We start from the raw sequence: 20,463 nt of genomic DNA, 5'->3' as shown, positions 1-20,463 counted from the left end.
ATACATATACATACATATACATATACATACATATATATATATATATACATATATACATATACATATATATATACATATAGACTTTTTTCTCTGTTTTGTGTTTCGTTTACTAGTCCGTAGCAAAAAACTGGCAGCGGTGTGTCGCGATTAACATAGAACGAGTCCTTAAAAGGAGAACCACGAAGCCACGAATATAATTTCTTCGTTCGTTCGTTTCATTCTCCTCCTCCTGCTCCTCCACCTTCTTTAACACTTCCTCTTCCGTATCCGCACGTTTCTTCGCGCGTAGAGAAGAGAAAAACGCGTCGTTACCCGGCGTCGTGTGTCTTTTTTCAACCTTCCAATCGACAAATACCTATTGACAAGGAGAATCCAGAAGTCATCGAGAGATCATCGACGAACAGACGACGAGAACAACGATGATAGAACGAAAAGTACGACGCCGGGTTACCCTGAGACGGCGTCGACGATATCCAACACGAGCGGCCAATTAATCCCCGTGATTTATCGAACGACGATACACGTGCACGTGGACTGTACACACGTGATTTCTTCCGTTCTTCACTTATCATTTATCTTTCTCTTCCTTTCCTATACATACATACATACATATTTTTTGTTTCGACTCCTTCGATTCTCATTTTCTTTCTTATTCTCGTTCTCCTTTTTCTTTCTTTCCTTTTTTTAAATCTTTTTTACTTTTTTTTTTGTTTAGACGCGGTTTAATGAGGTCTCAGTGTAACGATTTTATTGTTGCAATTGTAGTTACAGTAATCGTAATCGTAGTCGTGGCTGTACGGCGGCAACAGGGATGTGGACTCATGGGGGGCCGGGCAGGAAAGATGCCTGGGTCAGGCGAGTTCGTTGCTGTCCGGGAAATGGTCGCGGCAGTCAAGACAGGCGGCCAGATCGAGCACCAGATGATGAAGAGTGGGATGCTCGAGGACCTCCGCGTCCGGCAACGGTGGATGGCAACGGGGCCTCTGCTGTCGACCCCTGAACGACCGGTGCAGATTCAACACCACGTCGCAGAACACGTAGCGCACCAGCAACAGTCGTAGGAAATCGTCGCCGAAGAATTGCAACACGCTGGTTTCTGCGTGGACCGATAAAAGCGCTCGGTCAGGTTCAAGGCGGTTTCTCTCGGAGTTCTGGTACGTTTTTATTTTTCTTTCTTTTTTTTTTTTTTGATATACATGCGGACATGTATACATATGTACAAATGGTTGTAAAAGTGTCTCCGTGGTTGTGTACGATGGGTGTGCAGTTGGAGTTTCTTCATTTGTTTTTCTTTTTTCTTTATTTTCTTCTTTTTGCTTTTCGCCCTTAGAGAGCGTTGGTGGTTTTAGAAATTAAAACGAAGCCCTTTGAGGTTGTTCGGAATTTTTCTAGGAAAATGTTTTAAAGCTTGTGGTGTTTCTTCTTAGTAATTTAGAAAGATGTTGTGAATAACGAATAGCAAAATTGTGAGGGAGTTTGTTGCATGGGAGTAGTAACATTACTGCGTTGAATTTGTTTATCGCTCGAAACAATTAATCCTATCTTTTGAGTTGTGGGAGAAACTCTTTTTTATCAATGGTGGAACATATTTTTCTCGTTTTCTTATAAGGAAGATACGATGCATTAAGATTAGGTTTTACCTGTTTTACCGAAAATAATTATACATAAGTATCGTTTAGTTACAATCGACAAGTGCAAGTACGATTGAAAAATACAATTTTGCGTATAAACAATACTAACCATGAAAGGATTGAATTAAAAAATAGATCCCCGTCACACAATTTTACTATTCTGTTTTCCCGCATATTCTAACTTCTTGCCATATTATTATTCAGAATTCTGAAAAAGAAATGGGATAAATGGGAATAAAAGGAAACATAAAATAACATGATTTCAATATTTGAGGAGAGAAGGGAAATACCATAGAAAATTGAAAGGTTTAAACACCTCCAACTGCACACTAACGGGCAACCGATTCATGGAGAGACCATTCCAACACTCTGTACGCTCATTCGTTCGTTTCGTTTCAGAATTTTGACGTTCGAGCAACTTGACTTATGTTTCGATCGGGGACGTCAGTTCGCCGGTAACTTCCATCGTCGAACTCGACCCTTTTGCACTTGATATATTTTTATGAACTCTCCGTTACGGCCAAATAAACTTTCCCGATTTCTACGAACATTTGCGACAAGTTTATTTCGAACCCGATGCAAAAGAAGTGTTGGTAACTCTTGTTCCAGATAGAAAAACCCGGCAGGTACATTTTTTCTAAGGTGTATTTTTCAATCCTCGAAATTCAACATTGTCCAAGTCTTATTCAAGAAAAAACTTCCTTGTCCCTTCATACATATTATTTTCTATTTAAAAAATAGGAAAGAATAATAACTATAAAGGTAATTATATTCATCTAAACTTTTCTCTTTCGCATTTGTAACATCAAATGTGGAATTTGTATTATTGGAAGTAAAAATCACTTATATCTTTGATATTAAACATCTAGTAAATAATTCCTGTCTACTATCATATAAAATTATATGCATATCAATAGCTTTGGTATTACTAACAGTTTCATTGTGCTAGAATTTCGTTTGTTTATAAGAGAAGAGATTGTATCTCTAAACCAAAATTTTTCCGGTTTAATCTGAAATAAAATAAAGTAATAATCAGATGAATGAAATTAAAAATAGTAAAAAGTAAATAAAAGTAAATAAAAAGTACAAAAGTAATAGTAGATAGTAATAGTTGCGTTCAAATATAATTAAATTAGAAAGTTAGATTAATTGCTAGATGGGTTAGTTTACACCTTATCGCTGTCTCTAGTTAAACTGACGAAAATATGCATGACAAGGATAGTTTACTCTGCTCGTAAGACTCGGAAATGTATAGTCCAATCGAGTGGTCATGAGAAGAGACGCTAAAAAGAGAAGTTAAGATTAATGGAAAATCTTCAGAAAATCTTCTTGATAAGCAGTCAATTGCATCTGCGACTGTTTCGTCAGCGCAGTTACATTACCGTCATTCATTATACCGTCATTACAGCCATTTATTTCGCTATTCGTTCCCATATGTCATAGGATGTAATTAACGAGAATGGGAAGACAATTAAATTATGACAATTGGCATATACAGATAAAGAACATTCTCCTACGAAAACTGTATCTTTTTTCTTTCACGCTATGGTTTGAAAATTTGAAGCACATGACATAAAAGAGAAAGTGATGGGAAAATCCATCCGCTTTTATCATTTACGCGCTCGAGAACGTGCGGTAGCATTGTCATGATCGCTCGGTTGGACTACACTTCGAAATCGATTGAGGACCAACACCACAGATATGTACATTTCTTTAAAATTATAGAGTTTCATAAAATGATAAAATCCTGCTGAAAGAAATAAGGAAAAATATACCGAATTCCTGGAATTCCCTTTCATAGTCATAACGCTAGAAAACAGAAATCGCTGATGTAAACTGATATTAAAACAATTAGAAATGAAACGTTAGGTTCTTAATTTGAAGTTCTAAAATTGGTTCTTAATTTGTCATACTATACTGGAAATCACCTGCTGACGTCCACGATCTTCCTCTAAACAAAAGTTCAACGACGGTTTCAGATCCAAAGATATGGCGGACAAATTTGCATATTACTGTTGCTGCTGTTGTTGCCTGCTACTAGAGAACCTGTTGTTGTTGTAGTTGTTGTTCGAACTTTCAAACGAATTATTGTCAAGCTAGACAGCCAGCTGGCAGTCCCGATCGATTTCGGTGAAACTTTCTAAGGGTAAAGTGAATTAAACGTATCCGCACAAAGCTTTATTTAACGACGCGATTATTATAAAGAGAATGAGAATGAGTAAATGAGTGAGTGAGAGATAGATAGATAGATTGATAGATAGATAGATAGATAGATAGAGAGAGAGAGAGAGAAAGAGAGAGAGAGAGAGAGAGAGGAGAGCCTGCGACAAAGGAAGCCACTCGTACGTTCAAAACTCGCACACGACATATCGCTGTCGCGAGAGGAACAATGGAGAGCCCCTTTGTAGCCGACCCTAGATCACGCGTCTAGGAGGAAAGATTGCCGGTTCAGCGATAAACACGACCTGGATGTAGGCCAGCTCTGTTTATCGTTCGAACGCAATCGTAAATCCCTTTCGGCGCGTTCTGGCTGCTGGTGAACGAACCAAGACGATTTCGAAGACTGGGATCGAGAATTCTTCTAATGCACTCCTCATTAGTAAAGCCGACTATAATCGTTATTAAGGAATAACCATTGGATTGATCGAGAAGTTCGTAACATTTTTTAAATATAAACTTCTATCAAATAGATAGATATTTGAGTTCTCAACATTTTAAACTCTAAACTTTATCATTTTCAAACGTGGCCCTTTGAATTTTCAAATGTTCAAATCTGGAAGCTCGTCGATTATTATAGTCACTTAAATTATATTGCTGGATGCTTTATAGTCGAGCGAAACAATGTTGAGAGAAGATGACGTTGGTTGTGGAGGATAACGCGTTCCGCTGTCACGCCAATTTTATGTGATTTGGCACCCACGCCACGTAGGTCAACGATATCTGGTAAAAGATAAAGAGATTATGAAAAATAGTAGGGCGCTTATCCCAGAATCGTGGAATTGAATGCCTGAATATCCGCATAAAAGAATTTTTCTTTTTATAATTTCTAACAGACATACGTTGTATTTACTTTTTAAAAGGAGCTTAAACGTTATTCCCAAAAAGGAAGTTTCCTATAAATGGGCCGATACTTACGAGCTGTAACATACTTCTTGGATATGAATTGATATAAGGAGAAATACTATGGTAACTTTTGTAAATGATTTGAATTTGGGAAATTATGATTGCATATTATGTATGATTGCATATTGTTTGCTAATTGATGATTTTAATAGTTAAAGAAATTTACGTCGGTAGATTTCTTTCTTCTCTGTGAGCCCACACTCCTTTCAACGAAGATCGATCCTTGCTCCTTTGGAGGAAAAAAAAATATAGATGATACCAAAGTAAATTCATTCGCACGTAAATAATATAACATCCAATTGACCTTCGCACTATTCCACATCTCTTAATTACAAAATGTCCTATTAGAGACACCTCACAATCTTCAAACCTATATCACAAAATCCTGTACAAGGAACCAAAGAGTGAAATACTGTATCAAATTCATTCCCCTTATCGTTATTCCAAAAAATATAAATCTATTATACAACATTTACAATCGTTTAAATATTCTAAGATCCGTCTAATAAATCTCTAAAAGCAATATTCTCATCACCCAGTCCACGGATCGTACGCAGCCAGACCAGAGCCAAGAAAGTTTCACCGATATGCCCCATTCCTCGTTCCCCATCCAATTAGAAGAGAAAGAGGGACAGAGATAGATAGACAGAGAAAGAAGCCAGAGCAGAGCTCTTCCAGGCGACAAAAACAACGTCCTGGATCCTTACCGCATCTGGAGCGCGTGACGAGCTGACAGGCCTCGATGAGGAATCGCTCGATGTAACGCTGGCACCGCTCCCAGTGGTGCACGGCCAGGCTGCCGATGTTGCATATAAGGCAAAACGCGGCTAAGGGGGCGTGGAGAAATAGAGTGAACAGGCTTCCACCGTGTCGAACGTCGCGTAACGTTGACGGCGTGTCTTGGGGCGACATTAGCACCATCAACGGCTGTCCGAAATAACGAGGTATCTGTTGGAACACGAAGCTGTTGTCCGAATCGACGACCACGAACAGCGGTTTTCTTGTGAATGGATAGAGGTCACCCGGGTATAGGCAGTGCGGTTCCTTGCCACCTGTCGGCCTCTTCCCGTGCTCCGGGTCCCTCTTGCTACACGTGGACACGCCACCCAGGTCGTACCCCACTGTAAAATCGGAAGGTTTATCAACATCGTGCAATTCCGGTTTCGTGGAGCGGCGTGATGTTACGTGAAAACGGTAACCTAAGTATCGGGCGACGCGCCCTTCCTTGGCTTCGTTTTGTGTTTCATGTGGATTTTGGCTTTTTAGGTTTCGAGTTGCAGAGAGTATTTAGGAAATTTGTAGGTAGGAATATGGGGATTTAGTGCTTAAGATTTATAATTAGGGACTAAGGCAGTTAAAATTTTTAAATATAAATGTTGGAATATTGAGGTGTCAAAGCATTGAAGTTAAAAGATTTGGAAATTGGAAGATTTTAAATTTGAAAATTCATTGCTTCCAAATGTGAAAGTGTAAAAATTCAAAGCCCTGTAATTTAAAAATTTGGGGATTCAAAACTTTCAATTGAAAATTCAAAGCTTTTAGATTTGAAAATCCTGAAAAAATACAAAGTTTCCAAATTTAGAAGCTTAAAAATTTGAAGCTTCCGAATTTAAAAGTTTGAAAGTTCAAAGCTTTAAAATTTGAAAGTTTAACCACTCAACGCTTCGAAATTTAAAAATTAAAAGCTTGTGGGTTAAAAAATTAAAAAGTTTGGAGATTTGAAACATTGAAACCGGAAGTACTATTTTCTAACGTAATCTATTTTTTTAAAACTATAACAAATCTTCCATAAGGGCCTGAACGAAAACTCTATAAAACCGAAACTTGCGGTTGCTTAGGCCTGTTTTTCGCACTGAGCGTTTCTATAAATAAAACAGCGATCAGTTGCATCGGCTGTTCACGCGCGGCCGGCTTGAAAGAGCGAGCTTCATTTCGGCGAAACAATGAGCAGAGAAGCTTGTCGGACCGTGTCGGTTTTCGAGACTCGCCGCTTGAAATTGGAGCGTTACCAAAATCGTTGCCTGTATCCTTGGAAGATTTATTTGTGTCCGTACTAGATCGTACCACGACATTGTAATTTGTATCGCGCTTTTTGGAACGTACCAGTTCTGCTTTTAAATTCTACCTAGTTTCCCGCGCGTCTGACCATTCCTAGTTTTTTCCACTAAATACCCTATATATGTTCTCTATTCAAATTTAAAAGATCAAATTTAATTTCTTGTCTAATGCTATAACAATATGGTGAACGGGTATTTTGAAAGCCGAAATGAAAATAACAAGAGTCTATGTTTATACGTATGTTACTATGCTAAATATTCCAAAAATATTGACTGTCTTAACATTCTAATCATATTGATGATTTTTTACAGAGCTTTAAAGATATATCAACCTTTTCTTGAGATAGTTATGTCTTTAAATGTAACAGGTTGTTTTCTTTCCATATTAATATATTTTCTGCTTAACATTATGTAACATAAAAATAAAAAGAACAAAGAAGCTAGACTTATTATATTGGTCCCTTATGGTCTTCATATTTGATATATTGAGATCAGAATACACATCCACTGTAACCATAGTCTAATGCCAACGTTTATCTCTAAAACCTATCGCAACCGTAAAAGTGAGATTTTTAACGATACCGAAAGCCGAGATTTACTTAAAAGAGGCAAAAGAATTGTCGGTCGAATGTAGCCGGCGGGGTTTCTTCGATATCGACGCGGCACCGCGTATTTCGATATTGATTGCAAACTTAGAATCTACTGGGCCGACAGCTTGGAATCTCTATCGCGGAATGACCTTGACACGGATGTGCTACTCTACTTTCGTTGAAAGACCGTTTTCGCCTTCTCGAGCGGCTTGTAACCTCACCGCGCTCTGAATACCAGCTTCCGAGCGTTCCTTTGGTGGTCAGCTTGCTGAATTTTTCAACATCGTCGACCTTCGGTCTTGACTCGAATTTTTTTCTTTTATTCTATCCCTCCTCTTTTCTTTCTTTTTTCTTTCGCTTTTCCTTCGTCCTTTTAAAGGTATCTTACGTGTAACATTTAGGCAACATACAAATGGACGATAAGTGGAAAGTGTTACGTACTTTGAAGAGAACAGCAGGAAGGGAGTGAGAGAGATTGCTCGATGACTGGAGAGGAATTGTGATACAGAATAAAGTAGTCTGTACAAAAGATCCGTTTGCAAATAGGTGGCCAAATTTTACAGCGTGTTTCGGTTCTACTGATGAAAACGGGTCACGTGGAGGTTATGGATTTGCGGACGTTTTCATCTCAAGTTGTAGAGGTACGCATGTTATACTGGAAAATATATCAACGTTACTTTATTTTATATGTATATACCTCTTTGGAAACGAAATTTTTTGAGTATAATAAAAGTTAGAAATATGACTAATAGTATTTTCTGAAGGAAAGTATTTTTATTTACCTTCCTAACCTCATTACGTCCTGTGGCACAATCGTATTTCTTTTATCATTATAAACTCTCCAAATTTATAGAAGTTGATAGATAATGAGATATTTAAAATCTTTCTATTCGTCAAGACGGAAGAAAAGTAGAGGTTTAATAATCCAAAGTTTGAACCAAAATATCTGTAATATAACACAAACATCCATTATACATTATCATATTTATAGCGTAATTTAACCTGTATATAAAATCAAACACGATTCCAAAATTTTGCCACCAATTTACCACTTGATACACGCGATAATAAATACCCACACGACAATAAATACTTGTTTACATTTACATGCGGACACTGACAAATACCGAGAGCACATAGAAATATAGTAGTTCGCGAAAGTAAATACTTATAGAAACTTTTTATGAATGTATTATGTGTGTTATATGAAACAGTTTGAAAATGAATATATTGTAACAGTAGTTTCTTATTGCTGTATCGCGGATTTTTATGCAATTATGAGTAATTTTAAGATACAAAAATACGTAATGATATGCAACGTTATGATATGCAATTACAAAAGCATACAAAACATATAAACGTATAAAGATACAGTATTGTTTTTGTGTATAGTACTGTTTATGATATTTAACAGATAAACCAGATCTCTACTCAGATCCTACTCTTTTAATTGTATCCATAAAAATATGAATTTATATAAAAATCAGCAGTCTACTGATTATATTACTGATGAAATTCGAAAATGTTTTATATAGCACATACAATATATGTATACATGAAAGATTCCATAACAAGTACATATTCAGACATTTCCGTGAGTCACTGTACATGTATCACAAAAGACATCGAAAGCATTGCATAACGAATTCTGGTATTAAATATACGAATTGCTAATTAAGCCAGGACAGAAATGCGATGAATGACGGGCAACTATTTCAGATCGGCCGGAAGATAATAGATCGTCGCGGTTGAACGTCGTGGTACGTGGAATATTAGGAAACCATCTAAACGACCTGGATTTTCTATTTAGTTAATTCAACATGCACCGCGATGAAGGGTCATGGTCGTGTGTATCTCGCAAGCCGACTCTCAAGATGTCTTCTTTCGATCCGCATAAAAGTTTCATGAGGATGCCCACTAATTAAAGACGAAAAAGAAGAGGACGCTAGCGTGTGTTCTTTCAAGTTCCTTCGAGTTGCGGGCACCTTGTACTGATCTTTTCGCGAATCCAATTAAAGGCGTTGATTTCTGAAGGAGAAAGGAACGCTGTATTGTGAAACTGGGGAATTTTCTTTGTGGTACAATGTGGTTCTAACATGTTAACGAGAAGAGGCTATTTTTAGGCGTGTAATTGAATTGTTCTCAACAAATTGGTTGGATATGAATAATTTTTGTTGCTATTAGATAATAGAAATTCGTAGAATTACTAGTAGTTCTAGTTTTGGTATTAGGGGTATGTGAATTTCATCTGCAAATTTAAATAGAACTTTTTACCTTCTGTAATGTATAATGCACATAATTATATACATGAAAGTATAAATATTTATACCTTTTTAAAATGTATTTGATTTATGAATTCCACAGATATCATTTGAATTTGTGTAGGGAAGTGTGATACTTAAATATTGATTTTTTATGCTGTGAAATTTTCAACTATTATTATATAGTAGTTAATACTTTATCTAAGCTAGTGTAGCATTGTCTACAGCTAAATAATTCTTTCTGCAGTTCTTGGTATTTTCTATATGTATCTATAATTATATACATATAAGCTTCTGACTCTATAAGCCTCCTATTCTAACAAATCTTTAAAGCTGTAAGTAATATAGCCTAAACAAAATATATCCTAGCACAAATGTCTTAATAATTAGATTTCCTGCTCTTTGTACTTCCTATAAAAAACTGAATCCATTCAAAAACCATTCACTATATATATGTAAGTTATTCTTTAACCCTTTATAACCAAAACTTAATGTGCTTATGAAACAAAAATATGACAGATTATTGTAGTTATTCCTATTAATCTAAAATCGAAGAATGAATTATTATTATAAAAAAATCATGAAGTAGAAATAAAATAAAGTAGAGTTTAAAAAATAAATACATGTAACTTCCATAGTGTTATACAGGGTTAACATTGCTTTACCTTAACCTCAACTCAATTTCCAACAACTTATTTAATTTTGAAAAAAACATTATATAAGCATACCATTCCCTTCGAAATACAATATCCGCAAACCTCCATCTTCCAAATTCGGAAAAAAACAAAGGCCAGAATAAATTTAACTACCGCAACTGATTATCATCATCAGTTCCGATGAAATGCAGAAACACTTTCCGGTCTTTCCCACTCGACTATACATAATCCGAATACTACTAACGAAAAGAGCGTTCCTTTCAGTAACTAAATCAACGATGAGTGCGGCTTGTGTGCCGTATGCTCACTGGAAGCCCTTGAACGAATCGGAGAAAGGTGATAGTCCGATTCGATGATCCAATTAGTGGCATGCGTTTAAAGGTAGATTTACGTGCGGTGGCGTAGGCATCGTGTAACGTTGTTGCGACACGGCTTATCTGTAAACTGCGGATTTTTATATATTTATAGGAAATTTTGAAGTGCAAAATTGCACAAAATACACATGATACAAAAAATATATAAAATATTCAAAGTATAGAGTATAATGCTTGACAGATAAAACAATTTTCTGATCGAATATCTCCTTTCTTAATTATATTCTCAAAAATATTTCTGAAAAAAAAGTCTCTGCTGAGTTTACAATTTTTTAGTTATAATCACAAAAATTTGAATCTGTATAAATACCCGCGGTTTACTAGTATACATATATATATTTAATTGAGCGTGCTTGATTAAATGTATTTAACTGCTGCAACAAAGGAAGCAGCTTCATTTTTCAGTAATTTAATTAAAGCAACAAATATCTCATTAAATTCGATTTTATCTTTGCTAAATTAACTCTTCCCAGTTGAAAGATTAATATACGGAAAAATAGCTTCTACATATTTTATAATATCTCAGAATTGTGAATTCAACTCTATCTTCTTTAGATTTTAGTTATGTGGTTTTATTCACCTCTCTAGACTCAATTCGTTGAACAGAATACGAATATTTTGTATGATAGACATGGACAAATCCTTTCTTCGTCGTTCAAGGATCGTCAGGAGAGTTAGACGTATCGATAGGACACGGAAGACCCGCTCTACCCGACCGGTCGAATTACCGGCCGAGGAAACTGACCGAAAATGCCGACACGCGTTCGCATTCGGCTTCGTCAAGCGCGTGATTCGTTTTAGCCTTGCATCAACGACTGCCCTCTACCGTGATAAGTAATTTTCGGCCGATCAACGGAATCGACCGGAGGCCAACCGCCTTTTTAAAACGGAAACTATTTTCGTTGACAAGAGGCGAACATGCTTTGATCGATCAACTGGTTATTAGTTCGCGCAAACTGTTTCGACTTGGAGATTTTCAGGTCGTCGAGGTAGTTGAATTGTCGAATGAGAAGTTTTACAAATTTACTAACATACGGTATTACATTTAGAAAAGAAAGCTATGTAAAACTTGATTTGGAAATATTGGCTTTAGGATTAGTGTGAGAATGTACAAATGTATAAAATATTGGATTTGTGTTACAATTTGATACTTATCAATACACGGATGTAGTTATAGTACTCTCAAATTAGGATAGACACGTGTCTGTCGGTGACAATATATTTCAAGGAGTCGTTAAAAATATTTAACCCAATGATAATTTGTTTTTGTACATTTTATGAAACAACTCTAATCGACAAAGCTAATAAAACTTCATAGCTATTAAGACTAACTATACAATAGAAATATTGCAACCACGGAAAGCGCTCTTCCTTATTTTCCTTCCCAGGAAAAACCCATTAACATCAACCATCTATAAAACTTCCTCCAACTCTCCAATCTGCTCTACTCCTACATCGGCTGCCTACATCTATTCCATATCTCTTCCCTGACAGTAAAACGTAAAAACGGCTCAGCCAAGGCTCTAAGATACTCGCGGAAGCGTGATCGGTCGTGATCAAAGGCAACACTCACTTTCTTCCGGATGCTTGACGGTGGAGAAGCAGCCGTCGGCGGACAAGTAGAGCAACAGCGCTCCGTTCGCGGGCAGCTCTTTGAAGCCGCTCGCGAGGAATACCTGTACCTGGCTATAGGTGGGCTTGTACAACAGGTACTTGTGTGGATTGTCCCGCCTCGGGGCACCGTTCTCGGCACCAGGATACGCGCCAGGCCTGAAAGGCATCCTCCCTGCCGGCGACGCATCGTGCAGGTGATTAGGGTCGTCCCTTGGCTCCCTCTCCAGCGTTTGCAGCATCCTGAACATGTCCATCGACAATTCACTAAACTTCACCTGGTCGGCGCAATTGCCAACGATCAGGATCTCCTGCAGGGATAGGCACATGGGTGGTGTACGTTCGACTGGCGGCGAGGTCTGGGGCCCCAACCTGTGGGTCAGTATAACCGGGTTCGAGTCCGAGTGCACCACTCCGACGGCCGACTCGGCCTTCACGAACGCCTTGATCTCGTCGAGGACTAAATTCCACTCGAGTTGATCGTCCGGTTCGTAGGTGCTGGTGTAATCAACGATTTGGGCGTCCAACTCTTGGACCAATTCACGGACGAGCTTCATACGATTCAACAGCAGGCAGACGACGATGAAACGGGCGTAATACCTGAGCTTCTTCACCATCAGGTCGCTCCTATCCTCCTTGGCGGCACGGCTGTAGTAAGCGCGGCCGCGAATCGCCGCGTAGAACGAGTAGGCCTCGTGAAGGTACGAAGTCTCACTGGTGCGAAGGTAGTAATGGTAGTAGAGCTGGCCGATCTTGCTCGCGATTTCACCGATCTGCCACCTCTTCAGGCCGTACTTCGTGTCCAGTATCGTCCTGCAAGAAGCGAGCGCGCGTGTGTTCACGCGCGCCTTTTATGGTTATTGGTCTGGTAAGCGCTTTGGTAGGAGTGTTGATTGATATATTGAGTTAATAAGGACATAAGAATAAGAATATAAGAATATGTATGAAAGATAGAAACAAAAGGCACTAGATATAAGAAAAGAAGTATAATTTTATATTTTTATGTCTCTCTACTTCTGGATCTTCTATTAAGTAACTGTTGCTTGAAATAAGTACAATTACTCAAATATTAAGTATTAAGAGATTTATAATCTTGTTGTGCCAATTATAAAAAGCGTACTGGTCTTTCTTTGCTTTTACGTATTTTCAGTTTTGAAGTTAAGATAATAAAGGTAGAGAGGTATGTTAACGTTTCTATGGAGAACGCTGTATAAAATTCTATATTATACTTAAAACCTTCCCCAGCTAGGTTACAAAAATACAATACTTCCAACCTCATCCATTAAACAATCACCATTATAAAATCCTCGCAAAACCTAACAATACTTTCTTTCACGAGAAATCACACCTCCCTGGACTAAGATCAAAGAAACGCTAGTAACAAAGTATCAATACCTAACCTTTCACGACAAAAAAGGGACAAGGAAACTGCAACACAATAAAAAAAACTAAACAAACGAAACCACAAGGAAAGGAAAAGAAAGGTAAAAAAGAGAAACAGGAGAACATAATACAAGCGCAGATACCAGCGATACTTTTGAAACTGATGGCCGTACGTTCGAGAAACTTTTCCCTATTGTTTTGACGTGTGGAACCGATTCTGAAAGAGCGTCCCCGATATTTATTAACAGTCGACACGGCACGATCGCGTGTCTACCTATCTATAACTGCAGCCACGTGTTACGTATGCACGTATATCGTACGTGTGTGTATATAGGAGATGTACCGTAGCAGTTGGGTGTCGCATGTCTGCACGAACGCGAGCGGTGTGAATAGCCGGATAGACAATTGACTCTTTGTCGAGTCGCACCATCAGCCAACCGGCCCATGTTGATGACACTTTACGATCAAAAAGGAAAGGTACAAAGGGCTGAAGATTACCGGGCATCCAGTGCAACAGAATCGAAAGGGTAAATAAAGACGTGTGTGTAACGTGGTCCAAGTGGGCCAACGAAGCAAACTCACCCAAGTGAATCGGTCTAGGGTTAACTTCGACTGTTACTTAGTGAAAGAGGTTATGGGTAGAGACTATGGTGAGTTTATGAATGAAATGATGACTGGAAAGGGATGGAGTAATGTGATTGGTCTATAATATGTAATTTATGATACTTTGTATATATGAACGGTTCAGAGAAAAAGTGGAACAAGCGATTTGTAATTAAAAAAGTTTCGCTAGAGAGAAACAATTAAAGTTAATTTTAATTTTTCAGACTTTCAATATTTTACACCTAACGCAGTGGATAATTAATTCTGATTTAAAGGTTACATTTAAAGTAAACAGATTATAGAATACTATGACTACGGCAGCAAACATTTGCGCGATCGTTATATCATCCCCATAGTCCACGGGGAGTACGATGGAAACCACGTGACACAAATCCTCGTGGCGATCGTAATGTTCCTTCTGTTGCAATTTATAGACAACAAGAAACGGAAGGAGAAGAAATTAGAAGCGCTTTTACCCTTCAGCCACTGCATGTGCTATGGTAGTTGTTTGTCAAATTATTTTTTTCGAATGAAAAATATTTTTTAACTCGCTTTTTTAGAAAATATATTGTAAAGGAGATAAACATTGTCGCCTTGTATTTGTATTTTATACTGACCCTAAATATATAAATAAATAAATAATCAGTTTCAGAATAAAAAAATTCTTTAAACTCTACGTTCAAGGTTTATTTTATGTATTCATTCAATTTGTGTCAAGTGACGAATAATCGTAGAATGGTTTAGTTTCCTTTGAAATAGTATTTCCCTTATCGTTCACCGTAAATTATATTCAATAATCTTTATTAAAATATTATTATCGGTGACATTTACTGACCTTTCTTGACTTATTCCCCAATGAAAGATCATCAGAATCGACGTTGAACTATTTTAACATTTACGTAAGTCTCAGATTCATACTTTCAATGGCCTTCACGGTGCATTTTACTTATAAAAAGTTACGTGAATAATTTATGACGCTGAACACGAAATTTTAACAATATTTGCAATAATTAAATATTGAAGAATTAAGACCTGTCAATTTCAATCATGAACTAATAATAATAACACTAATAACCGATTAAATTACCATATTTTTACTAATCTAATATAACTAATAATTGCTATGAAATAAGAAATACGTAGTTATTGGAATAAGTATACTAAATCATATAGAAGATTGAACATAGATGGATGCATTCGCGTAGCGATGGTCACGAGAATCCAAGTCACGTGCTTTTCATCGTTCAAGAACTCTTCGGAGAAATCATGTAAAGATCATGCAAGTTCTGAATCGTATTACGAGAAAAAATCATGTAATATGATCTCTAAAGATATCTGAAACGCAATTGAACAGAGCCTAGTAATTTTAGAGATGAAAATATAATTTCTTAATGCATAATTACTATAAACTATTATATGATGTAGAAATCTTCATCGCAAATGGAAGAATTTCAAAGATATAAGTAATAACTCCATTTTGTAATACAAGATCTACCAAAGGTACTGAACTTTCCAGTTAATTAAATAATAAAATATATTAAAGAAGCTCCATCTTTTTTAAGATTTGAACCATCAAAGACATTGGAATCTTACAATTAATTAAACAATAAAATAATTGACAATATGCTTTACAATTAATTAAAACATACAAGATTTATTGGGATAGAAAACTATTAAACATAGTTATATGTATGTATCTATCTAGTTTCATTGAAATCATCTGTATCCATATAGTATACTCCCAGGTGCATATTAAAGATTGATAGATATAATGTTAAAAGAAACCATGTGCAGTTTTTATGTTAACTGATGTATCTTTTAATTCTCAGCAAAAGGTATTGAAACACTCGAGCCTGAAGCGATCGTTTTAAAGGATATTTCAAGTTTCATTCTGCAAAATTCAGCGTATAAAAGGGAAGATGTACAAAGGAAACGTGAAAGCAGACTAAATTGAAATTAACGTATCTTTTAAACACACATATAATTTTCTCACACAAATGTACCTATTTTGTAAAACGTCATTTAATTTCATATTTCCTTCGTACATATATATGGTACGTATATATATATATCCTTATCTTTCATACTCTGAATTTTATAAAATTAAATCACACGTATTATATCATACGTACAATATGCTATATAAAATCTGTTTCAAGAACTATAAAAGTCTAATATAATATGCTCGATGTTTCTTCGTATCTCCAATCCTTATTCTAAACGATAGAAATATCTGGGTTGTGGATTTTAAAAATTCAAAAGTGTATAAAGTGTACGTAATATGCAAAATACATAAAATATCCAAATTCCAATACTCGTTATAATATTTAAAGAGTGAAACAAATCTCTGGCCAGATCCTATTCTTCCAGTTGCAGTGTCAGATCTACCTAATAAAGTATAAAGATATCTATAATGCTAGCATTATTACTAGACTACGGATGTTTATATATTTATGGGGAATTTAATGCAAAAATGCAAGGAATGCGCAAAGTCCTAAAAGTGCATAAAATATTCAAAACTTAAATTTCATTTCTTAAACTAAAACTTTAACAAAAGCGTTTGTACAAACAGCCGCAGTCCAGTTATACCAAGCCGAAAGTGATAAAATTAGGAAGACGACAATCGATGAAACCCGTAAGATTATCCTGTCTTTGTAGATGTACGAAGTGTAACGTGTAACCCACTAAAAGCACCGGCATCTCGTAGGGAAATCGCGATGACGATCTGAGTAAGCGGCAGAGATACACGACAGCTATATACGCACACGCGTGACCGTGTTCACTCGCGCGCACGATTCTCCATTCACGTTCACGTCACATGGTGGGTCGAGCGCGTAAAAGGACCGTGCCGTGGTCCTTCGTGAACGGGCGCAACCGATCCCCGTTTTACTCCCCTGTTGCCTATTACGTCTTCCACGTACGTGTAGATACACGCGTGTCCTTTCCGCGCGAGGTGGGCTCCCGCGGCCCGTCAGGCCCTTCCGGAGGAGATAGAGGAAACACCAAGAGAACACAGTTCTGTTTCAGCGTTATCCTGACAGAGTCGCGGATCGTGTCGAAGGACCTCGTGGCGTGGAGGACATCGTACGCGTGTGATCGATGGCTTCAGCCACGCCAGCGGCCACCCTCGTCCGACGATGACTCACCGTGTGGCCTCCGTGTGGTATATACGCGACACAATGTTGCATGATGCTTTTCATTTTTCTTATCTTTTCTTTCATCATTATCTATGTCTCTATCTTGCTGTTTTTATTCCTCTTCTTCCTTTTTTTTTCAAGTTTCACTCACCTGTGCTGCTGTTGAAACTTCCACAGCTTCGTGTAGATGTCAAAGGTGCGCCCGAAGTAACCCTGCCACTGCTTGTGCCCGTACTGTGGTAAATCCCGTAGCCCGTTGAACAGCTGCTTGCTTTTCTCGAGCAGGTGGCAGAACTCGAGGACGACTTTTCGCTCGTGGTCGTCCATGCCAGCCATCATGACCATCTTTTCGGTGAATCGAGATCGCGGCCACTGGCTGGACGGCCCTTCAGACGACGGTCGCGGTGGCCCCGCGTGATGGCGCCTGGCGATTCCGCCACCCTCTCTTCCTGCACTCTGGACACGGACGCCGCGACCAACGCGCCGACCCAATCAATACTTGCCCACCCCGCATCAGGGGGCGCACCGTCCGTGTCGTACCACGCCACCGAGCACCACGCCACGAGCCACCCCGCACGCGTCGCAACGTCGACCTGAGACATCTGTCTGCTCCGCCGATAGACTCGCTGTTGGACCTCGTTCGGAATATGGGAGCGATCGATAGATTTATTTCGGAGGGTAACTGTCATGGATCTGATGAGCTTCATGGTAAATTGTTTCGATGGTAGGTTATCAGGCGTTGACTCGTCGGAGTGATCTTGCGAGTGGTAGAGAATGTAGGTTGAACGGGATGTCGCCACTGGTGTTCCGTGGTCGAGGTTCAAACAGCAGAGTTTCGCTTGAAGCGGGATTTGGAGGAATTTTGAGGAACGATGGTCATCAATGTAGAACTAATCCTTTGAATGTTACTGGAATAATCAAGATTGGTTAGAGAAGTGTGTTTAACTTTTTCATGATTTAAATTGATTGTGTTTGGAGTAAGTAAAATGGGAATAATATGAAAATATATGTATTACGTTTATATTCCTTATCTGTAGAATCTACCTTCTTTATTGTTCCTTTCATTTGTGGTCCATCAAATTCTTTCAATAATTTATTTGTCACTCGTTTCGCTTGTTTTATCATTTTCAAATCATTCCATGACCGCTATTTTCTGTGTAACTTTTATAGCTTCAACTTGCATTATATGCCGTGTAGATCCGAGTAAATTGTATGTTTGAATCTGTTGGAATATTTATTTTAAAATATATAGTTCGCTGATAAACTAGTATATAGCGCAACCATATAAAACCAAGAAGAATATTCAGAACGTGTGTTTTTGGTATTTTTGGTTACCAATTTAGTTACTACTACTAATAATAATATTAATAAGGAAAAGATTTATAATAATAATAGTAATAAAGAATATTACCTCTAATGATCTAAACACCAAGTATTTGTTCTTCTTCATTCTTTTCACGTCTTCATCTTCAAATCTTCACCCCACTATTATTTCCAAAATCATTTCACTTCTTCAACCATTTTTCAATTATCCCCTTCGATAAATCGCATGAAGGTTCTTTAAAAGCGATTAAATTTTCGCAGTTTGAAAAGATGGGGAGAGTTGCGAATCTGGAGTGAACTAAGGGGGTGGCGCTCGACACTTTCGTTGTCGTGGCTCGTTACGGCTGCAGAAACGGTGGGAGTTTTGCCGCCCTGGTAGTCGGCTGCCGCCGTCGGCGGAGATTAATTAACTAGATAACGGTCGGTGGCTGCGAGGGAACGTTGGAAAAGGAGGTTCGACGAGAGGGAGTGGAAGAGCGAGACGGGAAATGCTCGTGGGGGTCCGTGGCCACGGTGTAGAAATCCCATGGCTACCGATGGCCTCAAGACGCGTCGTAATGGAGACTTGTTTTTGAAGATTTTGGAATGTGATGACTTTCCGTAATATTTGTCCATAATTAATTTAGACATTGTGAATATTATAATACATATATAATTTAAATGCTTCTATTAATTATCTGGAATATACATCTTGTTAAATGTGACCTAATCCACTCTATCTAAATATTATACTAACACTATAGCCCATTTTTTGAACCTAATTAATTAGCGTGTCTTCTCATATATAATACGCTTCATTGTCCTAACAAAAAGGTAAACGATTCTATAATGCAGTATGTGGTATAATACATACTTTCAATCACGTTCCAAACAATAACACAAACAGATCAAAGTATACCAAAACATCAATCCTAACTGATACTTCTAGTGTTATATCGTAAAATATAATCGATGTATACACATGTAGGTATCCTTGGTTTGTTCGTAACAATACAGAGAAACCGATAGAGAAAAGGGGAGGAGGTAGAATTGCACGGGCATCGGTAGCCATGACGGGGGTTTCAGAGTCGGACGGTGGACTTGGCGTATATCGACTGTGTCGCCTCATCTACAAGTCAATCAGGCTCGCGTGCCAGCGACTCGTGAAGGCGGTTCGGTACACGTAAGTAAGTGGCCGACCGGCCAGCCGGTGCAATACATATACCTGCGGCCGCTGTCCAATACGAGCGTCGACACGGCCACCTTTATGCCGGGTATGCAAGTATAATGCGCCGCTGCATATATGAATGCTTATGGTAATCCGCGCGCGGCACCAGCCTCGTTTCGACGTTGGCCCGGATGCCTGCTAGATAGAGCACGGCCCCTGTCTATTGTTATCGGTCGTTCTCTACGTGCACCCGACGCCGCTTTTCCTATGTCCATAGGGTTTGACAGCCAATCCTTGATTCTTATGTTTCCTATAGATATAGATTTTGTATTAATTTTGGAAGAGAGAATATTCGAAAAGCGTTGAATTATTGATTTTTTAAAGGAGACAATGCATTTTATTAATTGTAAGAACAGTTAACCTTAACTTTAAACCTAACCTTTCAGTCCGAAAATTGGTTGTATTCGCAACAGCTAATGTAAAATTACGTCGTACTGTAAAATACTGCAAAAATAATATCTCAATATAATCTTTAAGGACATATAGATTTCTTAAATTTAATTTATT

General features: G+C 37.9%; 1 protein-coding gene and 1 pseudogene across 1 annotated transcript; one reads left to right on the top strand and one right to left on the bottom strand.

Annotated features, from left to right (window-relative positions):
- Positions 1-26: 26 nt before the first annotated feature.
- On the bottom strand, positions 27-19,369 carry LOC122569504 (protein SCAI). The gene is made up of 6 exons (XM_043730652.1): positions 18,838-19,369; positions 18,471-18,648; positions 17,578-18,334; positions 12,266-13,116; positions 5,462-5,875; positions 27-1,096 (listed from the first exon to the last, which is right to left on the bottom strand). The coding sequence occupies exons 3-6, from the start codon at positions 17,769-17,771 to the stop codon at positions 852-854; spliced, it is 1,704 nt and encodes a 567-aa protein (XP_043586587.1). The 5' UTR covers positions 17,772-18,334; positions 18,471-18,648; positions 18,838-19,369; the 3' UTR covers positions 27-851.
- On the top strand, positions 5,883-10,379 carry LOC122569510 (annotated as a pseudogene).
- Positions 19,370-20,463: the final 1,094 nt, after the last annotated feature.

This window comes from Bombus pyrosoma, linkage group LG7 (genome assembly GCF_014825855.1).
Source record: "Bombus pyrosoma isolate SC7728 linkage group LG7, ASM1482585v1, whole genome shotgun sequence".
Lineage (NCBI taxonomy): Eukaryota > Metazoa > Arthropoda > Insecta > Hymenoptera > Apidae > Bombus > Bombus pyrosoma.
Note: the sequence above shows the minus strand (reverse complement) of the source record. Positions and strands in the feature narration are given on the sequence as shown.